Genomic DNA, 14,024 nt, shown 5'->3' with positions numbered 1-14,024 from the left:
GTGTGTGTGGGGGGGGCTGGGCTTTGTATTTATGTGTGTATGGCTGTCCCTTTCATTTCTTGAGCCCTTTCTCTTTTCAATGTGCCTCCATGTATTTATTTATCACGTGTGTTCGCAGTAGATGATCATAAACCTACATCTCACCCCTTTCTTCCTCTCTTTTCTCTGCTCTTTATTTCTTTACTCCTCTTCTCCTTCAACCCCTCGTTGTCCTTCTCCTCTTCTGCTTTTCTTCTCCTCCTTTCCTCCTCCACAGTCACTGGGAACCCTCTCTCCATACTCTCAGGTAACTATCATCTACCTGACTACTGCTATTTAGAGGTTGTCTTCTGCCTTCTCCAGTGACAGCCATGATGGATGAACTGTTTAGAGTTTGGTGGTCAAATGTCAAAGATATAAAAATAATTTTTTTTGTATGGTTCTCATCTTCTTGATCTCAACATGTAAATAGGTCTCAGTGATCAGCTACCAAACTAAACACATATGTATGTCTTTTAATATGATTATAGTTTTCTTATTTAATTTGCAAACTAAAACTTAAAGGTCCCATGACATGTAAAATTCACTTTAGGAGGTTATTTAACATTAATATGAGTTCCCCTACCTGCCTTTGGTCCCCCAGTGGCTAGAAATGTAGTTTAGTGTAAACTAAGACCTGGGTATTCTTCTCCACCTTTGAGAAAATTTAAGCTCAAATGATCAGTTTAGAAACTAGGATCACAAGGATAAAGGTTAATTACCCTTTCTCTGCTTTGCGCGCGCAGAGAATTTGGCCCACCAATGAGAAACTGAGCCAAGACCATGTGAGCGTGACGTTGGTTTTTCCTCGAACATCATGGATTTGCAAACAACCGAAGCATGGCAGTTAGCCCCGCCTCTTTCTTACTCAAAGCATTTAAAACGACACCGAAACAGCTCGTTCTGAGGAAAGCTCATTGTGGGACTACTCGTAGTGGCTGTTATTCTGCACCATGGCTGATTTTAGGGAAAGAGTCTTCAACTACAGTATTAGGGGATCACTTACGGTGCGTTCACACTGCAGACTTTTTTACCGCTCAGCACCGCCGGCCTTCCCACAGTGCACCACGCTCGGGGGCGTGTCAGACAGATTCATTCAGAGCTGTAGTTCTCACTGTTGTAGTTCGTGTAATGTCATGGCAAATGTGCAGACAAAATACAACTTTTACATACATTAAGCAAAAATCTGACTCGCATTCTTGATCTGACATGATCTTATCTACAGCACACAATAGGTTATCTTTTTCCACACTTTTTTTAGGCCGAGTGAAAGATTAAATGCCACCCGCACTCTATGGAACGGGTCTTGTTCCGGCTGGAAAAAAAAGATGCATCAGACATAAACGTTGACATGTGTAACCTTTTCGAAATCTCAGAAAATCTATCGCTAGATTATGACTTGCCACTACACATTCACTGTATGGATAGCGAGTGGCTGCCAGCCAGCATTTCAGCATTGAATGTCAATCGTGTGCCGGGTGAGCTAGCTAGACTATGCAGCTAGCACAGAAGAAAGTTACGTAATGTGAAGAAACTGAATTAAAGTACAAAATACAACACACCAGGGACGCCGACAACCTCAGCAACCCTGCGCCAGGCATCCTTTTTTTTGTTTATGTCTCTGTAATCGAACATAGACGTATCATACAATACTGGGTATGAAAACACACATACGATGAGTTGCTCTTCCATCTTGAAATTGTCAAACCTAGAAATGTTTACCATGAGCAACAGTTGCTACGTTACAAGAAACAAGAAACCAACCCGATTGGCCATTGCTGGCGTTTTCACGCTCCTCATTTACATAAAGTTTAGAAAAATCCAACTTTCGCCGCCCCGCTCGCCTTCCCACAATACCCTACGCGAGCGTCGACGCCCCGCTCGCCTTCCCACAATGCCCTACGCGGGCGTCAACGCCTGGTTACATTGAAAATGAATTGGAAGCCGACGCCCCGCTCTGCCCGCCCCGCTGCAGTGTGAACCGTAAGGCCTATATAAAAGCATCCAAAAACAGCATGTCATGGGATCTTTAAAAACCGCATTGGCTGGCTAATTAGCTTTGCCAAGGTGGCAATATCCAGGCCAACAAAGCATATGGCTTTAGCATAGAATGGTACAGCACAATCTAGATAACCCCTAACAGCAAAAAACATTATACACCTCATAGTCTACATGTATTTACATAGTCTTTTGCTCCAACATCTGCAAAGAATGACCAATAAATCATTAATAACAAATATTAAGGGGCAGGAGCATTAACCATTTGCTAGGATGTCACCTAACCGAATAGACTACACTCCAGATAATAAAAGAGTCTGGACATTGGGATGTAAACTGTAACTTGACTGGTTGGCAGAATCATACAAGCACAGGGCGGTTCAGGCAGGAGGACTCAGTATAGTATTTACTTGATACTTTATTCACGCGGTACAACACATCATTGTAACAATTGATTTGGCATTATGGTTCTGCTTGCATCGGCTCCCTGCCGCACCCAACGGAGACACCGTCTCGACCTCCGAGCAGAGAGCAGCGACACATTCCCCCTTGAACAGGAAACACAGAACCAAGGGTGGATGCCGGGGAGGCAGAGGCAGCAGATTAAACAGAAAGCAACCTGTGTCGCACTAGCAAAGCAGAGTGCAGCGATATCCTGATTAAATAGCCCGCCCTGCTAAGAAGGTGTGCCCCTACTGCGTGATATGACGCGCTTCCAGTGATACGCTACTTATGAGGCACTGTTAATGAGGCGCTATGTCTTGCGTCCTCCTGCATGAACCAGCTCCACTTGATTCATTCTAGTAATCTATTATTAATTTAAATAGGACTAGTCATCATCTTTCTATCTCTCTCTCAACACCTTCTCTCCTTCCTATTTTTTCTCTTCCTTCCTTCCTTCCTCTCCCTTCTCTTCTCCCCCCCCCCTCATCCTTTCCTCCCTTCTCTGCCCCTTCCCTCCGTGCTCTAGGAGCTGTTTGACAGTGTGTGTCTCAGTCAGAGGCGTTCGTCGAGCCCCTTCACAGACTCTCCCACCTACAGGAGTCTGGGGGGGTCCCCAGTCCTGCCGCGCTCCCCCCAGCTCTGCTACCGCCCTGGTGAGACCCACAAACACACACAGGCATACAAACACACACAGGCATACACACACACAGGCATACACACACACAGGCATACACACACACACTGTAACACCATGAGAGGCTGTTCCTCGGTATGTTGGACCTTAGTAGTGTCATTTTGATGCCATAAATAACAACAAGCAGGGTGTCCAAAAGAAAAGTTGTTTTAATCACCTCTTAATTCTCTCCCAGGTGTGCTAATGCACACCGTCTTGAGAAACATTGTTCAGTCAGCGGCCACCTGGAGTCCCACATGACCTCAGCCACTGGAGGGGGACATATCTTCTGTCTAGCACCCAGCCTCTCTTGGTGTCACAACACACACACACACTAAACAAACGCATTCTAAACACACACATACACCTCACAGGCATACAAACACACACACTTAAACACACACACAGGCATACAAACACACACACATACACGCGTTCACACACACACACACACATGCTAAACACACATACAAATATACGCACACATACATTCACCTCAGACACATACACACCCTAAACACATATACTCTAAACACACACACACAAACTTCACAAACACACACAGCCTAAACACACACACTCTAAATACACTTATCCCCCACACACACTTCACATACACATGTTCCCTCACATGCAATACAATCACCCTGGTGAGACTCTCCCGCACACTCACCCCCATCCTTGCTCATGCTCTGGTTTCTCTCACTGTCATTGGCTGGGCTGACTGCAGGCTCTGAGAGTGGCAGGAGCTCACCCTATCAGAGTCAGCTTGAGTCCAGGTCAATCACGCCCACTACCTATCAAGCACCCCAGCATTTCCATCTGCCAGGTAGGTCTCTGTCTTCACCTCATCCTCCCTCTCTCGTTCTCTCGTTCTCTCTCTGCTATCCCTCTGTCTCTCTCTTTCTCTCCCTCCCCTCTTTCTCCCCCCTCTCTCTCACTCACCCCTCTCTCTCTCGACTATTCCTCTTTCTCTTCATCCCCCCTCATCTGCCTCTATCGTCATGGCCTCCAGCTTGGTTTACCCCACCTCAACCCAAATTAGGAAGAGAGGGAGACCTTCTTCTTCCCAAACTAACTTCAAGAGAACCTTCAGATCTGTCCCCCTCGAGTCCCATCTTGACCTTCGCCAACCAAGTCACACGCGTGGAGTCAGTTTCAGTCTCCTTCCTCCTTTCCCTCATCAATGAATCCCTATATGTTTTTGCCTTTCTTCCTTCATCCCTCCATCTGTCACTGGTGTTGTTTCATGACATCACGACCGGGTTTACGACTGTGACATCTGTTACTTAGTGCGCCTCCCTTCTCCCTCCTCTCTTCTTCATCTCTGTATTCCCTCTCTCCTCTCTTTTCAGTCTTCTCGTTCTTCCCTCTCTCTCTTCCCTCTCTTCTTCCCCTCTCCTTCCTCTCTTTTTAAGTCTTCCAGTACCTTTCTCCTTTCTTTCTTTCTTTCTTTCTCTCTCTCTTCCCCTCCGCCACTCCCATCCTCTCTTCTTCATCTTTCCCTCTCCCTTCCCCCTGTCCCTCCCCCCTCCCCCTGGTCTCGCACGAGCACCTCTCCCAGGGCACGTTGTGTCAGGTCTCTCTCTATGCAGAACCGCACCTCTGATAGACGTGGGGTTGGTAGATGGTGTCAGTTTAATCACCCGTCTCCCTAATGTCCTTCTGGGAGACTCCTACTCAGGTACACAGAGCAATGGAGAGAGGGAGGGAGGGAGAGAGATGTTTTGCTGACAAAGGGGTATTCTCTTCTCTTTTCCTCCTCTTCTCTTGTCTTCCTACCCCTGTCTGTCCTCATGTCTTCAGCCACAGAGGAAACCAACATGTACAGGAAACCTCCCATATACAAGAGACAAGGTGAGTACATCACACATACACATGGAATACATCTGTACTACAAGTACTGAAGAGAACAACAAGAAGGACAGAGAGAGAAAGAGACAGAGAGAGAATGGGAGAGACCAAAGATGGACAGAGAGAAAGAGAGAGAAAGAGAGAGGAGACAGAGAGTGACAGAAGGAGGGAAAGGGGGGAGAGAGAGAGAGAGAGAGAGAGAGAAAGAGAGAGAGAGAGAGAGAGAGAGAGAGAGAGACAGAGAGAGAGAGAGAAAGAGAGAGAGAGAAGGGAAGGAAGAGTGAGAGAAGGACAGGAATATGGAGTGAGAAGGAGAGAAATATCTCTGCAACTCCAATCCAGTGACGGTTGCAGATGATTTGCAAGGTGGTCATGTCTCTTGGTGTCTGGAGCCAGACCAACTGCAAATTAGAGAGTGGGGGGGGGGGGGGGCGAAGAGAGGGGGAGGAGGGGATGAAGGGAGAGAGGAAAGGAGTTAGGGAGGAAAAAGAGGTAAGAAAAGAGAGAGAAAGACGGATGTGAATGGGAGGAAGAGAAAAGGAGCGGGATATAATCCATTGGAGGAAAGGATGGAAGAAAGATGGACAGAGATGCAGAGAGAGAAATCATCTTAGGGCTGGAGGGTCATTTGTCTGTGGCCAGTAGACAGGGTAGGACAGTCATTCTCTGTGTGTGTGTGAATCTGATTCACTTTTGCTTCATTTTCTCCTCACTGCTTCAATTTTTTTTCTACACTTCTTATCTTCTCCTTTTTTCTTCCTCCTGTGTTGTTTCCTGGTGAACCGTTTCATCTATGTAAGTACCTGTCTGTCTGGATGCATGTCTGTCTGCCTCTCAGTCAGTCTGCCTGTCAGTCTGTCTATCTGCCTGTCTGCCTGTTTGTTTGTCTGTGCATACTTGTGTGTGTATGTGTGAGTGAGTGTATATCTTTCTCCTTTCTCTTATCTTTCTCTCCATCCCTCTATCCCTTTCCTCTGACCAGATCCTCTCTCTCGATCTACCCTCTCTCTCTCCATTTCTCCCTCCATCTTCCTCTGACCTGCTGCTCTCGTCTCTTTCTCCATCTCTCCAGGTGAACCTGCCTCCCCCACAGCCACCAAGACGAAGACCAACGAAGACCTTGTTGTCTCCTCCTCCTCCCCATACTCCTCCTCTCCCTTCCAAGAGCACTACCAGCACACCAACTCCAACTACTACCCCTACACAGGCTCCCCCAAAGGTACAACACTACACACTACACACTAACCATTCAGTGGGGTCTGCCAAGAACTCATTGATTAAGTTGTTAGTTAAGGTAACAAGCCCCTTTTCAATCGTAAAGAAAATCCAATCCTTGCTTTAAGCTGTCTTTCATGTTTACAGTTCTGAAAGCAACCCTTTCTCTCTGGCGCTCTCTCTATCCACCCCTCTATCATCATCTATATCTCCATCTCTCCATCTCTCTCCACCTCCTTCCATCTTCCTCTCTCTCATATTCTCTCCATCCATCTATCTATCCATCTCTCTATCTCTCTCATATTCCTCAATCTTTCTCTCATATTCTCTCTCTCTCCCTCTCTTCTCTCATTTTCTCTCTCTCCATCTCTCACATTCTCTCCATCTCTCTCTCATATTTTTTCTCTCTCTCTCTCTCTCTCTCTCTCTCTCTCTCTCTCTCTCTCTCTATCTCTATCTCTCTCTCTCTCTCTCTCTCTCTCTCTCTCTCTCTCTCTCTCTCTCTCTCTCTCTCTCTCTCTCTCTCTCTCTCTCTCTCTCTCTCTTTCAGCTCCCAGGGCCAGGCGCTTTTCTTCTGGAGGAGAAGAAAATGGATGGAATCAGAACCTAAACAGAGTGAGTTAGATCACCGTCCATCCCCTCTCTTCCTCTCCTCATCCCTCTTCCCGTCAACCACCATACAGCAATATAAAGTTAAGAAAGGAAGTTGTACCTCAGAAAAGCCCATATATGGGAGCTGTAGATGATTATTATGTATGAGGAGGGTTGCCATGTAGACAGCCAACCAATCAGCTTTCTCCGTCAGACTTTCTGGTCTGTCTGAGAAGCACACTCATCCTGAAACACACACACACAACTAGTGACACACACACACACTCACTCAATCAGTCACACCCTCTCATACACAAACTCAGTCACACACACTCACCCAGGGAGGTTCTACATTTCCCAGAATCCTTCTTGTTTATTTGTTGTTGTTTCTGGGTTCGGGTAAAAACAGACTGTGAATATTTCATGATTCCAGCAAGCCTGTGGGGGAAACACACACACACACTTGTGTTTCCTCATCACTCACTCTAATACACAAACACACACACACACTTGATCATTTCTTTAATCACTCACTCTATTACACACATACACACACATGGAAACTAGGATGTAGACCCTAGGCATATAGCCCTCTCTGTCTTCTCTTATTCTAACTTATCTTTGTTCACTTTTCTCTTACCTCCTTTCCTTGTGTCTTATCCATCCCTCCATCCCTCCTCTTACCCTCCATCCTGCCCTCCCTCCATCCTTTCTCTTGCCCTCTCTCCTGCCCTCCCTCCCCATCCCTCCCTCTCCGTAGCTGCAGGGAGGTATTGCCAGAATGATCCTAAAGGAGGAGATGAAGGCGAGGTCTGGTTGCTATGACAACGACCCCTGGGGTAGTGGGGTGAATTCCCAGCGCGCCAGCAAAGAGGCCCTCCACAACCAGGGACACAGCAACACTGTCAACGGCTGTAAGACACACACACGGACAAACGCACACACACCACAGACATAAACACACACAAACACACACCCCACAGAGCGGATGTGTTTCCCCCGTCTGAGTTGGAGGTAGCTGTGTGTGTGTGTGTGTCAGGAGAGACACAGAACTACAGAAGGACAGGGAGATGGAGAAACCCCTGTGGTGTCTCTCTCTTCTCTCCTGCTGGCTGTACATCAGTCAGAGAAGCAGTCTCCACCTCCCTGGTGTGTGCGTGTGTGTGTGTGTGTGTGTGTGTGTGTGTGTGTGTGTGTGTGTGTGTGTGTGTGTGTGTGCGTGTCGAAAGGAAGTCCCTTATGCACTTATGCAGCGGTGTGCAGTGAAGCAGATTAGAGTAAACAAACCTGCACACACACACGCAACCTTGGCCTTAACCCTAAGGCTGATTACCTATAAAGCTGAGCCTGAATAAGAGGAGGTCTAATCTGGCCTGTCTGACCAGGAGACCCTGTTTAGTTAGGGTGCTTATAAATCATTCTTCATTACACTCGCTTGCTCAGAAAGTAGACACTGGAGAGAGAATTCAAAGAAAGAGATTAAGATTATTTGGAGGGAATGTAACCTGGCAAGGAAAAGAGAGGTGAAGAGAAAGGATGGGAGGAAGGAAGGCAGGAAGGAAGGAGGGAGGGAGGGAGGGAGGGAGGGAGGGAGGGAGGGAGGGAGGGAGGGAGGGAGGGAGGGAGGGAGGGAGGGGATGATTTTAAGTGGTGTTTCTAACTGCTGTGTGACGTGAGGTCAAGTTGTGTCTCCACTTCCTGTTTTATTAATGAGCAATAAGAGCTGTCATGTTTAATACATCCTGTTTAACTCCCCTGGCCTCTCACTATGTCTCTCTCTCCCTCTCTCCTCCTTCCTCTCTCTCCCTCTCTTTCTGTGTCTCCCTCTGTCTCTCCCTTCCTTCCTTTATCTCATTCTCACTTCTTTCTCACCATTCCTTTCTCGCCCTCTCTATATCTCTTGTACTCACCCTGACTCTCTCTCTCCTTTCCTCCCTTTCTCTGTCTCCGTTCCCCCTGCACTCTCCCATCCCTCTCTTCCTTCCTCGATTCCTCCTTCTCTTCAGCTCCCAGATCTCACTACAGTGTAGACAACGGTAAGTAACTCATTGTGTCCCTGTATGGTGTCATCATCTGGGGACTATTACATAATTGATGATTGACACCCGTCTGAGTCAGTGTTTATCCTGTGCTCTGTTATATAAGTACATATAAGTATATTTTAAGTCACCAAAACTACTAACGCTTCAAACCAGACTACTGAGACACACATCATTTGAAATACTGCACACAGCAACAAAAGAAAATGAATTGTGATTGTAAATTACAATTGTCAATTGCAAATTGTCAATAAATGTAAATTCCAGTGTAATCCAGTGCCATGTCTGAACCAACGTAGTCACTGTGACTTCAATGTGTTCATGTCTGCCGCCCTCTACTGTCTGTGTTGCAGCGCTGCATATGGCTCCTCCACTTGGTGTCAATATTTGTGTTGAGGTTTGTGTTGAAGTTTGTGTCTGCTCTCCTCCAGATTCCTATGTCTCAAAGTCAGCCTCGCTGCCAGGATATGGCAGGAATGCCCTACATAGGGTGAGCTACACAAACTTCATACTTCAATTACTATGTTCAGCAAGTATCAAGGTGTTAATTTAACACTTGGGGCCTGTACTACAAAGCCCGGGATAATTTATCGTCATCTTACTTTACTAAGCTTAACAACCGCGATCGCGCTAGGCCGTATCACAACGGTGGTTTTCAACTCCTTAACCCAATCCAGGTTCCCCCACTTGAGCAATGAACTCTTAACCAATTACAAACATGGACAAGGCTAGAATGCCATAACTTCACACAAGATAAGCAAACTTTAATTTTAAACAAATACAAAGAGTGAAGAGCATAATTCAAGCGAAAAGGCACACTGTTGCTGCTTCCAATAAAATAAAAGAATGTTGGGAGAAAATAGCTGATTGTGTTTGCGTGGGCCTTCTCAATATCACTAGTAGATCTGACTCTAAAATGGTACAATAGTGTTTGCCATCCAATTAGATCCACGGGATCTTCGGCAAATGGAGATGCCATTTTCCAAGACGATTTTGGTTGTTCAGTTGGCGGTGCTTTTATATGTGTTGATCTGTTATCTCGAACATAACCTGCAACGGAGCAGGTTAGGTGTTCAGGTGTTCGGTAAGAAGTGAACCACCGTTATAACACTGAAAATCCAGAGTTAAACCTGAAGTTACCTCACTAACCCTAAATCCGGCTTCGTAGGATAGGGCTCTGGGGTGTATTCCAGAAAGCAGGTTTAACAAACTCTGAGCCTAACCCTGAACTCTGAGTTGATCTACCCTAAGATGGGAAACTTTTCGGTTCCAGAACTTGTTGAAATGAGTTGAATCGAGTATGTCCACACTATAAAAAGCCAACATCAATGGAACTGGATCAGGATGATGATGATGATTATGATTATGATGAGGACGAGACGTTGGCTGCTGCTGCTGAGAGGGATGTCGAGAGGTCTACTGTATGATAACTACTGGTAGTTCTCTACTAGTTTGGTCTTGTGTGGAATTGTCAGTTTTAAATGTATATGAGGGGGGGTCAGATGGCTGAGCAGTTAGGGAATTGGGCTATTAATCAGAATGTCGCCGGTTTGATTCCCTGAGGCCGCGCATTGTGTCCTTGGACAAGCCACTTCAACCTACTTGCCTCTGGGGAAATGTCCCTGTACTTACTGTAATTCGCTCTGGTTAAGCGCATCTGCTAAATGACTAAATGTCAATGAAAATAATTAATATTTGTAGAATTGCACATTCTGATCGTGTTGAATAGAGCTTGGATGGGGGGGCGGTCCAACAGCCTGCATAGCTGCACAAACATGTTCAGTTAATGGCAGGTAAATTCTGCATGTGAAACTGTGGAATGGAATGGAATCTTATGTATTCCCAGTTACCAGTAAAGGAGTTGTACAAACTGCATCTCATGATGCAAGTGCAAAAACTGACCAAGAGATGGTGTACTTGGGGTAGAAGATTGGGAAAGCTGAAATTGAATTTGAATTGCTGGAACACCTGTTAATCTACAGGTGGGTGCACGGTCACAGGTGAATTATGTTAATTGAAGCAATACATAAACAATATATAAATAAAGAAGACCAAATTCAATTTCAAAGATTTGTCTTTAGCCTATTTCACTGCCAAAAAAGCTGTTAGTTGGTTTTGAGTGCACGTCCACGGTGTGTAACATTAGTGATGTAAGGGCTGAGAATGTTACTAAAATAAATTATGGACTGTGACAAAAAAATTATTAATCAGGGACTGAAAGTATATCTAATCATGGTCTTCATCCTCTCCCGACGTAAGGCTAAGCTAATTTAATCAGCTTCGAGATTGATCTGTTAACTGTATCAGGCTCGGAAAGTGGGAGGGGATAGGGATAAATACAGATATAAAATACATAAAAATATAGTATAAATACAGCAGGTTAGGTTCACAGTCAGTTACCATGGACCCTGACCCACAGTTTGCGTTACCTCTCTTTCTGGAAGAGAACACAGAGTTTGCCTTATTGTAGGGTTAACCAACTCAGGGTTTTCACGAAACCCGCTTTCTGGAATACTCCCCTGGAGTGTTGATATAGGTCCACTCATATTTACATTTATGCATTTAGCAAATGCTTTTATCCAAAGCGAATTCCAAAAGAGAGCTGATGATGGTATACCAACACTCAATTAGTTCAATTTGACAGCCGTTAAATCAACACTTTGAATATTGTGTGAATTTATGTAGCGTGCTCTTTCTAAGTTCTGGAATTGAAATTCTAATATAATATAATCTAAATTATACATTCTGATATATTTTGCTTGGCTAGGGCTATATAACATGACAAGCTGTGTTAACATCTGTTTTGTTGTTGTTGTTGTTGTTGCCATGGCAGCCCCAAAGTACAGATTATTTCCAATATGACAGCAGCAACAGTGTGAACTGGGAGATCAGAGGTGGGTCCATAGCACCACACACACAAACGCACACACACACACACACACAAACACACTTACACACACAGTACATCTGAAATGCGTGACTGTTAGATGGCAGAGCGGAACCGGGCTAGTAATCTGAAGGTTGCTAGATCGATTCCCGGCTGTGCCAAATTAAGTTGTGTTCTTGGGCAAGGCACTTCACCCTACTTGCCTCGGGGGGAATGTCCCTGTACTTACTGTAGGTCGCTCTGGATAAGAGCGTCTGGTAAATGAGTACATGTAAATATAAATGTGGAAACGAACAGCTGTGTTGATAATCAGCTTTTTCTCTTTCATCTTTCAGAGTACAAGGTAAGAGGCAAAGCTAAGGAAGTAAACTAGCCTACTCACTGTCTCGTATCCAGGGGTAAGGTAACTGTAACTAGCTAACCAGCCCAGAAATTCTGAACTTCAGTGTCCAACTTCTCCACGCCCTGTCATCACATTCTTCTCCTTTGCCCACTCCCCCTGCATCTCCCCTGTATTGCTCCCTCCCTCCCTTCGTCTCTCCGCCCCTTTACCTGTCGCCACCCTTCCTCTTTCAGATCTACCCGTATGAAGCTCTGGTGGTCACCATCAGGGGGCGCAATCAGCTCCCTAAAGATGTGGACCGTGCCAGGCTGGAGGTGAGTAAGTGTTTAATGGATGGAAGTCAATTCCTTTGGCGAGTGAACCTGTCAATGGTCTACCCCAAAAAATATTCTAATGATAATAACATTGTTGTACAGAATGCTGTACAAAGATTGGTTGATCTGAATGATGATTGAGAAACCTTCAGTAGCTGTTTTCAATAGTTATCTCTCTCCCTTAATGGTCCTTTCTCTCCCATCTTCTCATCTGATTGGTCCTCGTTCTCCTGCCATCGCATGTGTTTGGTTGCCCCCAGCGCCACCTCTCTCCAGAGGAGTTCCACCGTGTTTTCAGGATGACCATGTCCGACTTTGAGCGCCTAGCGCAGTGGAAAAGGAACGAGCTCAAGAAGCAGGTTCGCCTCTTCTGAGGCTCTGCGCTCGGCTAGCCAGGCCTGGCATCACACCACAAACAGACCCTGGTCTGTTCCTGCCACACTCTATCATCCTCCTGTAACAACTCTTTTATCAACTCCTTTACTGCTGTGTATCCAAGATGTTCAACTGAGGACTTTTCAGACACTCATGCTATGTGTGTGTCTGTGTGTGTGGTTCCACTCCTAGCAGAGGCCTGATATATGTGTCTGTGTGTTTGTGTTTGTGTGGTTTCACTCCAAGCCTTCTACAAGGGAGCCATAATGCTGCAATGAAGCCCTTGTGGTTTCAATCAGAGTGGGTGGGTAGATCATAAGATGTTTTGACAACAAATGATTTATTATTTGAGCGTGTGTGTGTGTGTGTGTTTCTCTTTGGACCAAAGTAATATAACTATTGTTTGGAATAAGTGTGTTTTCTTTATTGCTTAACATGTTACAAACCTATTTGCTAAAGCAGAACCCAATATATATCACATATTAATATATATATTTATGCAAAATAATCTTGTCCTTGGTCAGGATGGAGCCCAGCAATGGCATTCTGAAGCAAACAGTATATACACTGTATATAAACATGAAGACCCATTCTGGCTCTGTGTGTAAGAGGGGATCTCAAAGCAATCAATATTTTATCACAGACACCAGATAAAATGAACAGACAGAAATAAAACGGGATACACATGTTGATAGAGGAAATAGTGTGACAGAGGCTCCTGGTTCCTCTATGTCCTATTCAAGCGTAGAATGTGTTGGTTTACAGTAGATGTATAGTATGTTCAGACAGTTGGTTTAGGCACTCATTTATAAACATTACTAGTTCATGTACACTACTAGTTCAAAAGCACTACAGTGTGTGGAGGGGTCACATCAAGAGATGAGAGCAGACTCACTACAACCTCTCTACCGCCATTTTCCAGCCAGAGTCAGATTAACAAAACAAACAGCAGCTCAAACGAGAATCACTTGTTGAACAGGAGAGTTTTAGTCCAGGGGGGAATTCCAGAAAGCAGTTTATGCAACATAACCGGGTAAGTTAACCCACCAACTGATTCACAATGTTGCAGCAACCTACTGGCAATGTTGCTACAACGCTGGGTGTCAGCTGGGGAGTTAACTTACCTGGGTATGTCACATAACCTGCTTTCTGGAATACCCCCCTGGTGTTCTGTCTCTAAACATCAACATTGACCTGTGTCACCAGAGATACCTAGGGGACTGGGCTCTCTGCTTTGTTTGAGTTGTTAAGGCAACAGAACCAGGACGATTAT

At 45.3% G+C, this 14,024-nt stretch overlaps 1 protein-coding gene across 1 annotated transcript in view; it reads left to right on the top strand.

Annotated features, from left to right (window-relative positions):
• The window catches only part of ablim3 (actin binding LIM protein family, member 3), a 27,724-nt gene extending 14,564 nt beyond the window's left edge, over positions 1-13,160 (top strand). The window contains exons 11-23 of the mRNA XM_047042883.1: positions 257-286; positions 2,987-3,113; positions 3,864-3,962; positions 4,940-4,990; positions 6,060-6,206; positions 6,753-6,817; positions 7,554-7,707; positions 8,800-8,829; positions 9,264-9,322; positions 11,666-11,726; positions 12,055-12,062; positions 12,296-12,376; positions 12,637-13,160. Coding sequence (XP_046898839.1) covers positions 257-286; positions 2,987-3,113; positions 3,864-3,962; positions 4,940-4,990; positions 6,060-6,206; positions 6,753-6,817; positions 7,554-7,707; positions 8,800-8,829; positions 9,264-9,322; positions 11,666-11,726; positions 12,055-12,062; positions 12,296-12,376; positions 12,637-12,750 — 1,026 coding nt within the window. The 3' untranslated portion in view covers positions 12,751-13,160. The remainder of the gene's footprint in view (positions 1-256; positions 287-2,986; positions 3,114-3,863; positions 3,963-4,939; positions 4,991-6,059; positions 6,207-6,752; positions 6,818-7,553; positions 7,708-8,799; positions 8,830-9,263; positions 9,323-11,665; positions 11,727-12,054; positions 12,063-12,295; positions 12,377-12,636) is intronic.
• The last annotated feature ends 864 nt before the right edge of the window (positions 13,161-14,024 follow it).

Source organism: Hypomesus transpacificus, chromosome 20 (assembly GCF_021917145.1).
Source record: "Hypomesus transpacificus isolate Combined female chromosome 20, fHypTra1, whole genome shotgun sequence".
Classification (NCBI taxonomy): Eukaryota; Metazoa; Chordata; class Actinopteri; order Osmeriformes; family Osmeridae; genus Hypomesus; species Hypomesus transpacificus.
Note: the sequence above shows the minus strand (reverse complement) of the source record. Positions and strands in the feature narration are given on the sequence as shown.